Source organism: Pundamilia nyererei, unplaced genomic scaffold, assembly GCF_000239375.1.
Source record: "Pundamilia nyererei isolate P.nyererei 1_Seehausen unplaced genomic scaffold, PunNye1.0 scaffold00006, whole genome shotgun sequence".
NCBI lineage: Eukaryota > Metazoa > Chordata > Actinopteri > Cichliformes > Cichlidae > Pundamilia > Pundamilia nyererei.
The window spans coordinates 3,423,563-3,439,669 of record NW_005187407.1 but is presented as its reverse complement, the minus strand read 5'-3'; the positions used below and the strand labels follow the sequence as shown (position 1 = coordinate 3,439,669).

Here is a 16,107-nt window from a genome sequence, read left to right as displayed (position 1 = left end):
GTTAGTCAGAAAGCAAAGAAATGAAGTAGTATGAATACATAAGTAAACTAAATGTGCGCGCTTACAAATAGAACAAATGTATCCAAACCAATCAATGAGGTTATTGACAACTAAAATGTATTACTATGTTCAAATGAAGAATGAAAATACAAAAGTTACTGACTTTAGAGTGTGGCCACGGGTTTGGCCATCACAGTGTTCATAGAGGCACACTTAGAAAGCTCCAGAAGCCAAATCTGGAGCACTTGCCTGGCGGGCTTATTTTATTTAATATATTTTAACACCTAGTTATATTATCAATCCCCTTTAATAAGGACTTCATATTTGCTGTAAGACTCTTTTATAAGCGCTATGATCTGTGATATACTCCTCTGTCACACCAACCTCCTGCATGTCCTCCTTCATTACATCCATGAACCTCTACTGTAGTCTTCCTCCTTTCCTCTGGCCCGACGGTTCCACCTTCAGCATCCTTTGTCCATTGTAACCACTAATCTTCCACCTGCACATGTCCAAACCAACTCAGCATTGCCTCTAATTTTGTCTCCAAACCACTCAGCCTAATGTGTCCATCCTGGTCTCATCATTCCATTTTGTCCGGGCTGTCATGTCCAAACCATAGATCACAGCAGGTCTCACTACCATCTTATAAACAGTCCTTTTCACTGTTGCTGCTATTCTTCTGTCAGAACTCACCCCTGACACTCAGCTCCACCCACTCAACCCTAATTGAAAAAAAATATTCATACTTTTAATGTCAGTATTTCTGATAAGTACCAATCAGAACCAACCACAGCACAGAAACGGCTCTTACTGAAGTCACTGATGACCTGAAGGTCAACAGTGATGTATTATGATTCTTTCACAGAGACATTTCAAGGATCACAATTTAACTTGTTTAACGGGTCAGATTCTTGATTAATTTTCTAGAAACTTTTCAGAAGTGAAAAGAGATAAGATGGAAATATTTGTTGTTACTCCAAAAAGTCAAAGACATAAAATAATTTATCATCCTTTCTCTGAAACACAGTGAACAAGTTATGAAGCTTGGCATTATTTTTTCGACAGTGATCTAAGCTTTGATAATCACTTTAATAATGTAATAAAGTTACCACAACTGCTTTTTGTCACTTGAAAAAATATAAAAAGTTAGGCTCTAATGGGGTTCAGTGCTGACATTCTCCATCACTGAACCCACCCTACTGGAGTGGCTGGGTCCAACGGGCCCAGGGCGCTCTCACTTGACCACCCTCCTCAGGACTGGCTCCAGGGCAGGGGCCCTGGTAACCCCATCTTGGGCACAGTAATTCGTTCTCTTGATTTCTTTACTTCTACAGAGGTCCTCTGAATCACTCTTTGTCTGGCCCTTCATACAGGACTAATTTGCTTTGGGGCAAAAACCCCTCAGCAACATAGCCCCTGGGCTCACTGAGACAAACAAACCCCTCCACCACCACAAGATGGTGATTCACTGAGTGGATTTAAGTAAAAAAAATAGCTTCCATGTAGTTAAAAGGAATCTGTCAGTCTGGGCGGTTTTTCCATGTCACATGAACACAAAGTTGGGTATGATATTTAATTTGAGGTTCTGAATAAGCCCTAAGTACGGACATTTTCCAGTCCACTTAAATGCACACAGAACATGCACATAGGATGCACATAGGATGCAAATACAGCAGCCTGGTAACGCGGTACTTTGCAGAGGCAAGAAATTTATTATGCAGTTAAATCAACGGTATGGTCACAGTTAACAGTCATGAGGAAGGAAGGACAAACGGACCCCGGGGAGAGCAGTCTGCCTTAGGAGGTTTGTGGCAGGAGGAAGTGGTGAGCTTCAGATGCAGTCTGCCATTTCTTCAGCTCCACAATCAGCTCCACAATCACCGGTTCCTGTTGGCTGGTTATTGAGTCGTGCACCTCAAGTGACTTCTTCTCTTTATCTGCCGACATCACGCAGGATTACAGAGACGGAAAAAGAAAAGCTCACTGACTAATGATGCAATTTCATTCTTTGCCTTCTTTCTTAATATCCTCTCCTAGACACAGACCACAGCATCTACAGCTGCTCTGACTCTCAAAGTGGTCTGGTGCTTTTATCCTGTCTTATGTATGTCAAAGCCATGTCATGAAGCAGTCTTCTCGCTAACCTTTTGACGATGCTGCATTGTGCTGTCTCCTTTTTGTTTCCTTGTCCTCCTTCTTCTTGTCCTCTTTGTTTTTCCTTCCCAAATCCTAAAGATGTACGGAAAAAAAATAGCCCAGACATGTCAATTTGTTTTTTGTGTCCTTTCCTACAATGCTACTCTTTTGGATGGATTTTCCTATTTTAACCTTTGTCCCATGTAACTCATCCAGAAAACAGCAATAATATCTCAGCAAAACATAAACTCATATGTGCAAACTTGCCTTTTGATGTGTTTGTGTTGCTTCCACCTCAGAGTCTGTGTGCAGCATGCCAAAGTCACAGAGGACTTTAACCTGCTGGCCTCCTCTGACCAGGCTTTGCAGGGGGATGTGCACGGAGCCAAGGATTCGTCTGATCGGGGCATCTTGGACCAGCTCAGCTACAGATTTTTTATTTTTGTCTTTAGACTTGGTGAAATCAGATTTAACTGGAGACTAGAAAGAAGAGACCAGTGACATTAAATAACTTTCTGTTTATATACAGTCCCATTGAGGCTTTCCCAGCAGTTATTATGTTTCAGTTGATTACAACCCCATTTCTAAAAAAAATAAAAAAAATAAAATAAAACCAGAATCCATAAACCCAAATTTTATTCACCACAGGACACAGAAAGTGTTTAAAGTGAGTGAGTTAATATTTTTATTGGCAGCAACACATCTTTAAAAAGTTGGCACGGGAGCAACAAAAACCTGAAAAAGTAAGTGACTATTACAACTAGGTTTACTGGCAACTGGTCAGTAACATGATTGGATATAATCTTATAGAGGGAAAGTTACACAGAACTTAAATGGGCAGAGGTTCACCAACCTGCAAAAAACTGCATCTATAAATGATTTCAGAATAATCAAATCAACAGATTCAGATAATCTGGAGGAATCTCTGTACGCAAGAGATCGTTGGATCGTCAGGCAGCACTGCATTAAAAACATGTCACAGAAATCCCTGCATGGACTCAGGAACACCTCCAGAAATATTCATCTGAGATCACAGTTCCCTGTACCATCAAGTGCATGTTAAAGGTCTGTTATGCAAAAAAGAAGGTGCCACATATAAACATGAACTTTTTAGTTGTTTTTTAGATTTACTGCTATTTCCCTGACACTTATCTCCACCCACTCCACCGTAACAGAAAAAATGTGCGTACCTTTAATCTCTCAGTATTTATGATAAGCACCAAACAGAAACAGCTCTTGGGATTCCCCAAGGGTCACTTTTTGGTCCATTTTGAACTTTTGAACCTTTATATGCTTTTGCCTAGTGTTACACAAATCACCCCTGACACTCGTCAAAAGCCTGCATCTCTGAAGTAAAGGCACCATCAGCGTTGAAAGGAATATACAGTATGCAATAAAGCATAGCTTCCGACACTGAACCCAGACGTAAAAATCAGAGTATCTTTCCACATCACAAAGTTTCTTCCACGTTCCACAACAGTGCAAGATTTCCCTGAAAATAAGTTCATTATTGTGTCTGCAGTCGGTGAGTTAGGTGATGGCTGTACCTACAGTTCAATGGTATTACATGATACACTCACTTCTTTCTCCCTCCTGCCTTTCTTCTCTTTTCCAGTTTGGTTGGCTTTGGTCAGCGGGACTTCTTCAGAAGCTGCAGGCCACGACAGGACCTAAAACCGCAAACTATGAGTTTCGATGCATTTTGCGACTCACACTGGCCAACAAATCTTCAGCTCATTGTCTGCTTCAGAAATAAAATTGAATATTTCTGGTGTTCTATGTGCTAAATCTGATAAGGTGCCTTCCTCCCTTATTGCATCTGTGTGTTTGATTTGCTACCAAATGACCCATTTCTCAGGAGGGCTGAGACCCTGAGTACGAGTACACATGCTTGTGACCTGCTCATTGTCTCCTGCTTCTAATATATTTATTTTTAGGTTTAACCAATTAATTTTGGTCAACATGATAAACTGACTGTTGTGGAGAGCCTCATCAATAAGCTTACAGAGACAACATTAGTACTGAACAGGCCCAAGGTTATCATCAACTGGAACTCTTTTTAATCAGAGTGCAGCATCAAGTCGATTAAACTCCTGGGATATTGATCAGGTCAGTTTAGTATCAGAGTTTTTTTTTTTTAAACAGTTTCAGATGCTTTGGTGTTAATGAAATTAACAACAGGTGCACTACAGTGAGAACAATAAGACAACCCCCATAACACGAATGGTTTTACAGGTGGAGGTTGCTGGCAGTAGGATCTGTGTCACTGCTGGTGGTAGGAGGTAACACCTGGACCAGGACAGTCTCGATAGCATGGACGAGATTCCAGGAGACAGACACTTACTCTAGTAGAGCGGGACAGGGCCGTAGAAGGTCCTTAAGCCATCAACAGGACCGGTATCTACCCTAGTGCGCACAGAGGAACAAGATAAGCTCTGCCACAGCTACAAAATGACCTCAGACTTCAACAGACTTCATGAGGGTGGCCTGAGGACAATGTCATTTAGTAGGCGCTGTGCTCACTGTCTGGCTCTTAGCTACAGAATACCAGAACTGGCAGGTCCACCACTTTTCACAAATGAGAGCTGGTTCACCCTGAGCACATGTGACAGACATGAAAGGGTCAGGAGAGGCTGAGGTGAACCTTAAGCTGCCTGTAACATCCTTCAGCATGACCGGTTTGGTGGTGACCCAGTGATTGTCTGGGGAGGTATACCCATGGAGGGGTAGTCCATCTAACCAGGTTGCACCTCAGACTGTCCAAGAGTGATACCCTGGTCCAGATCTGGGATTAGATCCGCAGGACCTCATCCATCGTCACATTACGTGCATACTACCACATGGGGTCATACAGACCATTCTGAGTTGCTGCATTGAAAGTTTGGCAAAACGGACGAGCCTGCAGCATCATTTTTTCCATCCATCCAACCATCCATCCATTTTCTTCCGCTTATCCGGGGCCGGGTCGCAGGGGCAGCAGCCCAAGCAGAGAAGCCCAGACCTCCCTCTCCCCAGCCACCTCCTCCAGCTTATCCGGGGGAACACCAAGACGTTCCCAGGCCAGCCGAGATATATAATCTACCCAGTGTGTCCTGCCCCAGGGCCTCCTCCTGGTGGGACATGCCTGGAAGACCTCGCCCAGAAGGCCTTGCCCAGGAGGCATCCTTGTCAGATGCCCGAACCACCTCAGCTGGTTCCGTTCAATGTTGAGGAGCAGCGGCTCAACTCTGAGCCCCTCCCAAATGGCCGAACTTCTCACCCTATCTCTAAGGGAGAGGCCAGCCACCCTTCGGAGGAAGCTCATTTCTGCCGCTTGTATCCACGATCTCGTTCTTTCAGTCACTACCCACAGCTCCTGACCATAGGTGAGGGTAGGGGCGTACATCAACCGGTAAATTGAGAGCTTTGCTTTCACACTCAGCTCTCTCTTCACCACAACAGCCCAGTACAGCGTCCGCATCACTGCAGCCGCTGCACCAATCCGTCTGTCGATCTCTCGCTCCCTTCTCCCATCACTTGTGAACAAGACCCCGAGATACTTAAACTCAGGGTCTCGTCCCTGACCCGGAGTGGGCACTCCACCCTTTTCCGGAAAGTGATCATTTTTTCACTTTGATTTTTGTGTGTCTTTGAATTCAAGATGACCCCAATGAAGCACTTTAACTTCTTCAAAGTGCCTTTGAGTCATTTCAGGTTTCAGTGAAGAACTTTCAGTGAATCAGAAAAATTTGGCTGCAGGCCTGAGCAATCACACACCCTATCAAACCTGACTTTCTGTACCTTTTCTTCCTCTAAGCATAAACGCAGTCCCCGATTGAGGAATTTCTTTAAATCTCCCAGAGCGCTCACAGTGTGGGTTTGCGTGTCACCGAAGTCCATGCTCTCTGACCACGACAGCTTGGACGTGCTGTGCCTTAACACTTCTGAGGAGTAAATAAGAAAAACATACAAAAAAGTCCAGCTTTTGAATCGTTATGACTACACACTGCAGTAAAAGAAAACACACAAGTAAACAAGATATAAACTGGCTGCTCATCAGTGCCTTTGACACCTGATGAAGGCGATAAAAGATCAGGTTCGTCATTTGGTTTCAGGTTATGTAGGCATACAGCTCTTCATCGGCTGATCTGACTGTAGTTTCCTTTAAAGCACTTGTGTAAATTCCACAAACTTTATAAGAGAAAAATTCTCTCATTTGAACAGGACACATCACCAAGTTTAAGAAATCAAAGTGTCTGTACAAAAAGCTGTCACAGTGTCTGCTGTGCTTCATCTGCAGTCAGACGTTTATGTCAAAGACACACAGGTCAGATGAGATAAGTGTTATTACCACATGTGTTGCCACAACTGGGTTTCTCTGAGTTCAGAATGCCGCCATCTTGTTTGGACGTCTGTTTTTCGCCGTTCTCGTTTGATCGTTGGCCTTCAGTCACAGATCTTGTGTCAGATTTTGTCTCAGTGTCAAGTTTCTGTAAAAAAAAAAGAAAATCAATTTCAATTTGGAGTAATGGGATAATTTTACTTCTGTGGTACTCTGAGTACTTTTTTCCTCCCAGTTGTGTGCTTAAATTTAGGAAATGATGTGCTCGTTTTCCTTTTTGACTGAAGTGGGTGGCTTGTGTATTGTGTTTTTGTGACGTTAAAGACTTGTTGCTGTCTACAACATAGAAAGTGGAGTTACAATCTCTCCAGCGATTAGAGCATTGTGTGTATGAGATGGTTGTGTGTTAGAATCCTAGTAGATCAGCAGTGTGTGAAATAGTTATTCCCCGTTCTGGTGCTCAGTGTCAACGTCAGCGGGTTGTTTTGAGTTGCTGCTGTGTGACTGGCTAATTAGATTTTTGCATTAACATACAGCTATACCTAATAAAGTGGCTACTGAGTCAATCAGTCAATGGCCACAAAGTCATCAGATCTGACAGATGTGTAGTAGAAAAACAAGCAGTTGCCATTTTAGAAGAATAAATACATTTACATATTAAAGAAGTATAAAAAAAAAGAAAACTATTAATGCTCCCAAACCTTGTCAGTAAATGCAACATTTTTTTTAAACATTACTGCACTGTAAATGTGTCCTATGGCACGTGTGTACTCATGTACTTACCCATGCCGCTTACCCTTACCCTAACCATCAAAAACGAATGCCTAACCCTTACCCTTACCCTAACCATAACCTAATTGTAACCTTGACACTAAAACCACATTTTAAGTCTGAAAAATGCCTTCAAACTTGTGGGGACCAGGATTTTTGGTCCCCACAAAGATGTCTAAACAGGTACACACTCACACACATATGTATATATACTGTATTATAATAACATAAAAATATTACTCATGCCATGTAAAATTAATACTAACAATATTTCTCCTTCACTCTCACTGAACTGTACAAAAAATCTTGTTGCATTTTACTGCATGTAATAGCCGTTACACGATTTTTCTTATAAATTTTTTCTATTTTTAGTTTTCTAATATATAATATCTCAATTTCACATTTGTGCTGCTGTAATAAGTGAATTTCCCCAATGTGGGATTAAATAAAGTCCATGTCTATGTTTCACCATGACTCGTTCACCTTTTTCTGTAAATGCAAGCAAAACTTTGTTGGCCTGTTAAAGTTAAACAGGATTTGTAACTGTATCTAATGTAATACATTAGATACAGTTACATTAAAAGATATTTAGAAATTTAAAGCAAATCTTAAGATTGCCGGTAAATTGCTAGATAGAGATTTTAGAAGGATTTTGTTGCTGCTTGTTGCTCTTAATTTAGTTACAGCAGTGAAGTAAATACATTAATCACATGCAACAAAAGAAAGGTGAGGTTAAAAAACCCCACAAACCTCAATTTGTAGTAAAATTTTAATAAAGAAGAAGAAGAAAGATGTGAAGATGTAGTGTGTAGTAGAGAGATTGCGTAACCAAGGTGGAAACAACAAATGACGAACTTATCAGCGTGTGGGTAGCTTTATCTTTTAACACAGGAAGGAAATATGTTGTTTGACTAAATTGCACTCTTTATTCTGACAATTGTACGTCCAAAGCTTAAATGCTTAAAACCATATTAGAATGAGGCCCAAAACATTTAAAAACATTTAAACTTGTAGCTATGCTAAAAATGTGTGGGAAGGATACGTCACCGAGTGAGCAGGTGTCTGATGCCTCAGGAACTCGTAGGTGATAAAATAGTGGTAGCTGACCACAGGGAAAACGGGAGCTTTGTCATCCACAGTCATCCGAGGATCTGGAATTCCCATCATCCTGCCCACGCTCACTGTGGGTGACGCTATGCCTACTGCCAGGCCTGTGCAAAGTAAAAAGTATTCTGATGTTATGACCTGTAAGCACATGCTCAGTGTGCATTAAAATTATATAGAAATCTGGGGCCCTCGCTCACAGGGCTCATAGGGCAGCTTACACACTCACCACTCATCTTGGCCAAGCCCCTAAAGCGAATCCTCTCCTCCGGGGAAATCCATGAGGTGTCCAGACAGGAAAGCTGCGGGAGGCTGTCCACAGTCAGTCCTGGGTATGAAGACGCAAGCGCGAAAGGATTTCCCTCCAGCAGCAGCGTCCTGAGGCAAGGCAGGGTGCTCAAGCCATTTAGCAGAGCTGGCTGGTCCTGAAACCCACAGTCGCTGAGGTCCAGACACACCAGCTGTGGCCTGAGGACAGACAGAGGTGCTGGCTTTACAGGACAGATGTGTGTGAGACAACTTGTGATCCAAATAGATGTTAAAGAAGATGACAGATATCTTATTTCATTCATGCAGCTATTAACTGTGTTTTAACACATCTTCCATCCATCTTCATGGGATGGATAATACTCAGATAGTTCGTACTAAGAGGGCCAAAGTGTGCCAATAAAATACCTCACACCACACAGACACACACAGACACACACACACACAAACACTGTTTCACTTTTACAGTCAGCCTGAACTGTTGATATGAGGCAGGATGGATCATGTTTTTCACCATGTTTTCATGTTGAATCTGTGTGAATTGTAGCCCCAGTTTCCTGTTCTTAGCTAACAGGTGTGGGACACACTGCGGCCTTTGGCTGCTGTAGCTTATCTCCCTCTCTCAGCTGACAAGCAGCTTTTCGTTTTTCACCCCAATTGAATGTCAGCAGGTTGTTTTGGGTGTGACATAAAAGTCATAAAGAAAAATATAATAATATATATCAAAAATACACACACACACACACACACACACACACACACACACACACACACACACACACACACACACACACACACACACACACACACACACAGGATACTTTCTCTTTTTCAACCTGTTCTCTATAACCCATAGAGATGGTTCTGGGAAATCCCTGAAGATCAACAGCTGTCATCCAAACTCACTTAAATCATCCTTCTTCCTCATTCTGATACTCAGTTTCATACATGCCTAAACACACTGTATTGCTACATCGTGAATGGCTAATTAGATATTTGCGCTCATGAGCAGCTGAAATGGTGTGCCTAATAAAGTGGCCAGGGAATGTATATACATAGTGAAACTGAGGAGCACAAAATAGTTTTTCACAGAAACGCAGGAGCCATTACTCCTCATCCCTGAGTGTAATTTCCACCCAGGGTCGCACTGACACGAATCCGTCCGTGTCTAAAATAGTTACAGTTTCTCTAGACCAGGGGTGTCAAACATAAAAAAAGATCAAAAAATTGATCTTTTTTTTTACACTGGGCTCACAGTAAATATAAATACAGGCTGAGTTTCACCAATTCGACCCACTTAATTAAGTTCAAAATGTATGTGGCCCACACTATAAAAGGAGTTTGATATCCCTGATCTAAACACGTCAGTCATATTCAAAATATGCTTTATTTAGTCATGAATTTCAAAGAAATTTATCTGGGAAATCAAAATCAAGTCAACTGCGAACGGCTATGACACAGCATCCTTGTAGGCTGTTATCACAGTTATCGCTAAATGTCAGCTACGGTGTGTGTGCCAGTCATTTAAGATCCAGATGTAATAATCTCATTCTGCATCCACAATGCAAATCTCCTCCCGCGACATCCCAGATTCACTTAAATCGCCTTTAAAATCTCTTTTAAAATTTTGATTTTCTTTTCTTTCTTTTTTTCTTTTTTTAAACCTGTTTTTTCCTCCGTCTATGATGTCATGCCTGTTTTTGTTTCCTTCCTTCCTTTTTGCTGTTCTGGTTGTTAATGCTGAGGTTTCAGTTGGGATGCAACCAATGACAGTTTCATTGTATGGCACACAAATGACTGATGAGCACTTGTAAAAACCCTTTTGACTAGTTTAAGCCAGTTACTTAAAGTTTCCCGGTCTTGACTGATGTAGCTGAATTTCCTTCTAATTTTTTCTTATGTGGTGTTTATCAGTTGTGAGCTGCAATCTTTGGGTGTAGCGTAGGCAGCAAAGGGCGGTGTCAGGTTAACCTGCAGGAAACCCATGATGACAGCCAAGACAAGTCCAACTTTTACTGATAAAGTTCACTGCGTAACAGAAACATTGCGTCTGTCTCTCTCACAGAGTTGAGTTTCAAAAATGAACGCCATTCGAAATGTGGGACACCGTCTCAGTGAATGGACCAAGGGGGCCACAGAAGGCACCTGATCAACGTAACTCCAAAAAAGAAATAAAATCAAAGCTGTATGTTTGGTCCTCTAGTGTTTCAAACTATAAACATCAATGCAACTGTGTCTTTTTGAGACAATCTCAGGCTCTAAAATACCCTCAGTCAGTGGTCACACTTGGAAAGTTACCCTTAAAATCACAAACTGTGTGTGCATGTGTACCAACGGGGATCCAGCCGCCCACCAATGGAGATAAAATTCACTGCAAATCATGACGATGCTGTTCTGACTGATCATTTTTGCATTACGATGGTAAATTTCTGCTGGGATTTTCCTGATACGAGCTGCTCATTTATAGGCCGTGATATCATTCGAATGCTGTGGCCTTCACAGCTATCAGGTTGAAGGGGGTTGATCTTGATCTTGAAAAAACTAAAGGTGCACAGAAGCAGCTCACCCGACACTCTATCAAGACACTTCATGAATTTCCATGGTTCACTCAACGTTCAAATCACATTTTTGTAGATTTATAAAATACTGTGTAAAAGTCTTCTCTATATTTTTGCTTCCAAGGACCCAAGCTATTTTTTAATTGGTGTTGAGCATTCGTTTTCCAGGCTTTCTAAAGTGTTTTGTTTGTTTTTCACTCGTTTTCAGTCCACTTCTTGTCATTGTCCATTTTCAAAGTAAAGTTTTTGTTGTGTTTTTTGTTTTTGGGGGTTTTTTTGCTTGTTTTTTTTGTTTGACCTATGAATAAAATAAAAACACACCACTTGTTCCCATTTCATTAACTGAATTGGTGAAAATGACATAGACTACACCCAACATATAACATAACATAGTTTGGTAGGCATAAAATAGTATTTTTGCACCAATGAGACGATTTCCAACGAGCTACAAGCCAAAAACATGACATTTATGGGCACTGTGTGCAGTGTGTCCTTAAAAAATCTTGAGGGAACTGGACAAGTGGAGGACAAAAGAAGTCCATCCAAAAGCTGCTCAACAAGGCTCCTCTCTCCCCTGTACGAGCCATTATACTCCTGTTTTCACAAGATGTTTAACACTTCCTGTTCTAAAAAATCCTGACGGGTTTGTAGATGTCTGCAGTTCTGGTTAAGTGATGATTAAGAGCAGAAGCCTCAGAGCTCTAACATGAAGCTGTATTACTTCCTTTTGATTGCAACAGACACAGACATCATCAGACCTGTATTCCCCTCTGGTATTATAATTCTGTAAACTGTGAAAGCTCTGTTTTTTCCTCACAGTTTTGTGGGTGAGATGAAAAGATTTTACTCCCAACAGGGTGTGTTTTAGTCTCTGGTGGCCACTTTGGCAGCAAACCAGCTGATATTGCTTCAGTTTGATAAGTGCAAGTATGACACACAGGTGTGAAAGAGAAGTAAATCCACATAAAAGCAACCTGCAATGAAGTAATGTCACCTGCTGACTGATTAGAAAGTACACAATTGCACTTGAAAGCTTGATTTGACCTGGTTTGGTTTTCTTTAAAATGCCAGAAAGCTTCCGGTTTGTGTGTATGTGTGTGTGTCTGTGCATGTGTGGTGTGTATTATGAACTAACCACTGTCTTCCAGTAAGATGAGTGACATCATTGTGGGAACCCAGAGTGTTTGAGCCGAGGCCGAGGTACTGCAGGTGGGGAGGAGGAGCACCGCTGGTGAGGCTGTCTAAAGACGACAGCCGGTTTGCACGTAGCTCCAAAATCTTTGAAAGAAACATGGTCAAAATGTGTCACTCACTCATCTCCATGCAGCATCAGCTACACTATGTTCTCTGAACTTTCAGATAAAAGCCTGCTGGGCGTTATCATCATAGATCTGAAAATGAAAAAGAAACAAACAAAATAAACACCAAGGACTGATTGACTTGAGCTGCTGAGCTATAAGTCTGATTGTGCATTAAAGCCCAAAACTTTAAAGCTTCACAGTCCTTGGCATGTATGCGTTATTGTGTGCACGCTGAACGAAAGAGACAAAGAGAGATAAAAGAGTGAAAGAGAGAGGGAACAAAGAGCGAGAATGCGAAAGCAAAAGAGCAAGTGTGACACTGCACACTGGTTGCAGCACTTGTCATTGTCACCTTCTCGTGTTATCTAGGCTGTGGTTGTCAAGAGCATCAGATTCCTCGGTCTTCGCCTGGTGCAGAACTTGAACATCTCAATAGCCAGGATGTCTACTTTCTGCAAAAACTGAGGAAAGCCTACATCCCACCTCCCATCCTCACCACATTCCTACTGAGGGACTATCAAGACCATCCAGAGCAGCTGCATCGGTATATGATAGTGAAACTGCACAAAATCAGATTGAGAGACTGTGTGGCAGAGAGTGAGAACAGCTGAGAAGCTCTTTCCTCCATCACAGAATCTGAATCTGATTCTCACTGCATCTGCAAAGCCAGCAGTGTGGCTGGATTTGCAGATGACTCTACGCACCCCTCGTTCAGGCCGTCACTGCCAGACTGTGCTGGGCTAAGCTTTCAGTGCATCAACACGTTAAAACCACTTTCCCACAGACGCTTGTGTTCAGAATTTACACACAGTCATCATGGGTTTAGTGCTAATTTGAACTGTTATTTTTCCGTGGTTTACAGTTTTTTACAGCACACATGTCTTTAATGACTTTAAAAAACAAGAATTGAGTGCAGAAGTTTGAATTTATTTTGGATTTCGTCTTCACACGGTGTAAACATGTACACAGAGGCTCAGACTTTTACATACACCCCCACTAATATTTGGTTAAACGCCCCTTAGCAAGTTGCACCTGGATGAGACACTATTGGTAGCCTGGCTGGATATTTGACCACTCTTCTTGGCAGAATTGTTCGAGTTCAAACTGGTTGATTTTGCTGGCACAGACCCAACTTTTAACCAGACTTTGGGAAGGTCATTAAGGGAAGTTTAATGTTAGCCTACTGTGTCCATTCCAAAACCAGTTTGTTTGGGGATTATTGTCCTGCTGGGACTGCCAAATGTGTCCAACTTTCAACCATGTAGCTGTTGATTTGAGGTGAAGTTGAAAGATTTAGAGGTAGTCCTCCTCCTCCATTATTCTATCCACTTGCATGTGTTGCAATGTGACAATATAAATGGCAGCAAAACAGAGCATGATGCAACCGCCGCCATGCTTGATAGCTGGTACAGTGTTCTCAGATTTGAAAGCTCACCTTGATTCTTCCAAACTCAATAGCTCAGTCTTTGTCTCATCTAACCATAAAACTTTTCTCCAGAGGGCTTTGCAAACTTCATTCAACTGAGCTTAAAGGTTTCAACTAAGGCAGGGGCTTCTTTCTTGGTCAGCAGCCTCTCAGTTCATAGAGATATAAGACTGGCTTCACTGTTGGAGAGTAACACTGTCCAACAGCTCATGGCAGGCTTGAGCCTCGGAGCTTCATGAACATCCCAAGCAATCTCTTCTGATGGTGATCATATGGGTCTTCCTCCACACCTTGGAAAAGTGGTGACACAGTTTGAACTAATGCTGTTGAAACCTGAAGTTGTTGAGAAATGTCTGAGAGAGACTTTCCCAACTTGTGTAATTTTGCATTCTCATTCTTTCACTGAGTTCCATGAATGTTTTTCATTGTTCCAAAGTATTGGTCAATCCAGTGAGTGCTGGCAAACAAATACTTTTATGCTGCAAAGAGGAACTACTGGTTGTGCGTCATGTTCATATTGTATATTTGTATGATTCTGGCCCTGTGTGGATCAGAGAAAATCAAAAAAAATTCAAACTTGTGCATTTAATTTCTTTTTTGTTGTTGTTTTTGTTAAATCATTAGAGGTATGCTGTACAATCATTGTACTCTGGAAAAAATACAGTTAAAAGAAATCATTTAAAGTCCAAAATTACCATGACATTTATGGCAATGATGAGAGTATTTAAACGTCTGATCTCATGGGTAAATCCGAAAGCAAGGGTGTCATCTTTGATGATGCAGAAAGGGACAGCTATAGTGTTTTCTGGTGAATCATGAATCACATTTAAATGATAACAATGCTGTCTACACTTAATCTGTTAAGAGCTGCAAATTCAAGCTGAAGCAGGACTGGGACTTGCCTTTAAAGTGCCGGGAAGGTGTACTGTGGGTACTTCTGAGATTTTGTTAGCATTCAGCACCAGCTCCTCCAGCTTTGAGAACTTCAACAGACCACCGTCAATGGCTGTTACCTGAACACGCAGACAGACAGAAGATAAACCTTTACAAATGTGTAAAAGCATCAAACATTAAATAAATCCGTGCTATGATAAATAGTGGGGTGAGGAGTCATCCGAGGCAAACTGGTAGCTTTGAGCTAATCTGTGGCGAAGAAACATTAGACAAACTGACAGCAGTTTAACATTGGGACAAATATAAAATTCACCCCCAATAACCCTTCATATTACAAAACTCTTTTTCTTTTTCAACTGTTGTTTTTTGAGTTTTATTAAAATTATTACTTTTTATGTTGCACATCACAGTCAGTGAAGATACCTCATATGGTTCCTTCTCAATCTGGGCTACAAAATGTTTTATTCTGAATGACTGTGGATCATAGACTGATCAATGACTGTTGCCAAAGGCTATCAGTGAACACAGGTGCACTCCTAATGAGAGGCCTACTCACGTCTCTGTCAACAATACGAAGTGAAGTGAAGTAGTTGTAAATGAAGGGGGCGTGGAGGCGTTCAGGTGTGAGCACTGCCAGCTGTCTGAGAGGCAAAGCTTGAGGGCTCCACATTGCATCATGGCGCCATGGAGAATGAGGGCAGCTCAGCAGATCCAGGAGAGCATCTGTGGACTCCATCTCTGCTCGCTCCGCACTCCCTTTGGTGTTTCTCTGCAGATTGAATCCATGTTTTTAATGTCTTAGACTCTAAAGTATTTATAGATAAGTCAGTGTTTAAGATACTTACCCATGTGCCATTTCCACCGGGAAAGTCATTCAGACATAGGCTGCGAATCAGCTTCTCTATCACAGCAGACAGTGTGCTTGAGCTCATGGCTGACTTAGTCACTGTGTAGCTGACTTAGTCATCACATTTAGGCGGATTTACACCACGGTCCCACTGTAGCTAGTGTAGTTCGTGCATTCATGGTCAGTCTTTGGTCTGTCTGTCAGAAGAAAAGGACTTCTGCTCTTTGTTTACAAATGCCTGTAGGGTTGCCTGGCAACACCTGGGGCTCCATGCAGCTACCCTGTGAAACATTAGGAGGGAGTTCGGCATGAATGGCTCTGAAGTCCTCTGTTTTACTAACCATTAAAAATCAAACACATTAACTGAATAAAATGACGGCTGTTCTTCTCTGATGAAGCTTGGTGCTTCTTTGTTGTGAGTGATTCTTTGGCCTTAATGGTTGTCTCTGTGGTGAGATGACCTTTGCCTTAGTAGAAAG

General features: G+C 41.8%; 1 protein-coding gene across 1 annotated transcript; it reads right to left on the bottom strand.

The window, feature by feature from the left end:
• Positions 1-2,388: 2,388 nt before the first annotated feature.
• On the bottom strand, positions 2,389-15,842 carry LOC102196495 (leucine-rich repeat-containing protein 43). The gene is made up of 10 exons (XM_013914059.1): positions 15,627-15,842; positions 15,338-15,550; positions 14,790-14,900; positions 12,296-12,438; positions 8,565-8,803; positions 8,279-8,442; positions 6,470-6,608; positions 5,920-6,062; positions 3,720-3,809; positions 2,389-2,619 (listed from the first exon to the last, which is right to left on the bottom strand). Exons 1-10 carry the CDS (start codon positions 15,711-15,713, stop codon positions 2,389-2,391), a joined length of 1,560 nt encoding a protein of 519 aa, XP_013769513.1. The 5' UTR covers positions 15,714-15,842.
• Positions 15,843-16,107: the final 265 nt, after the last annotated feature.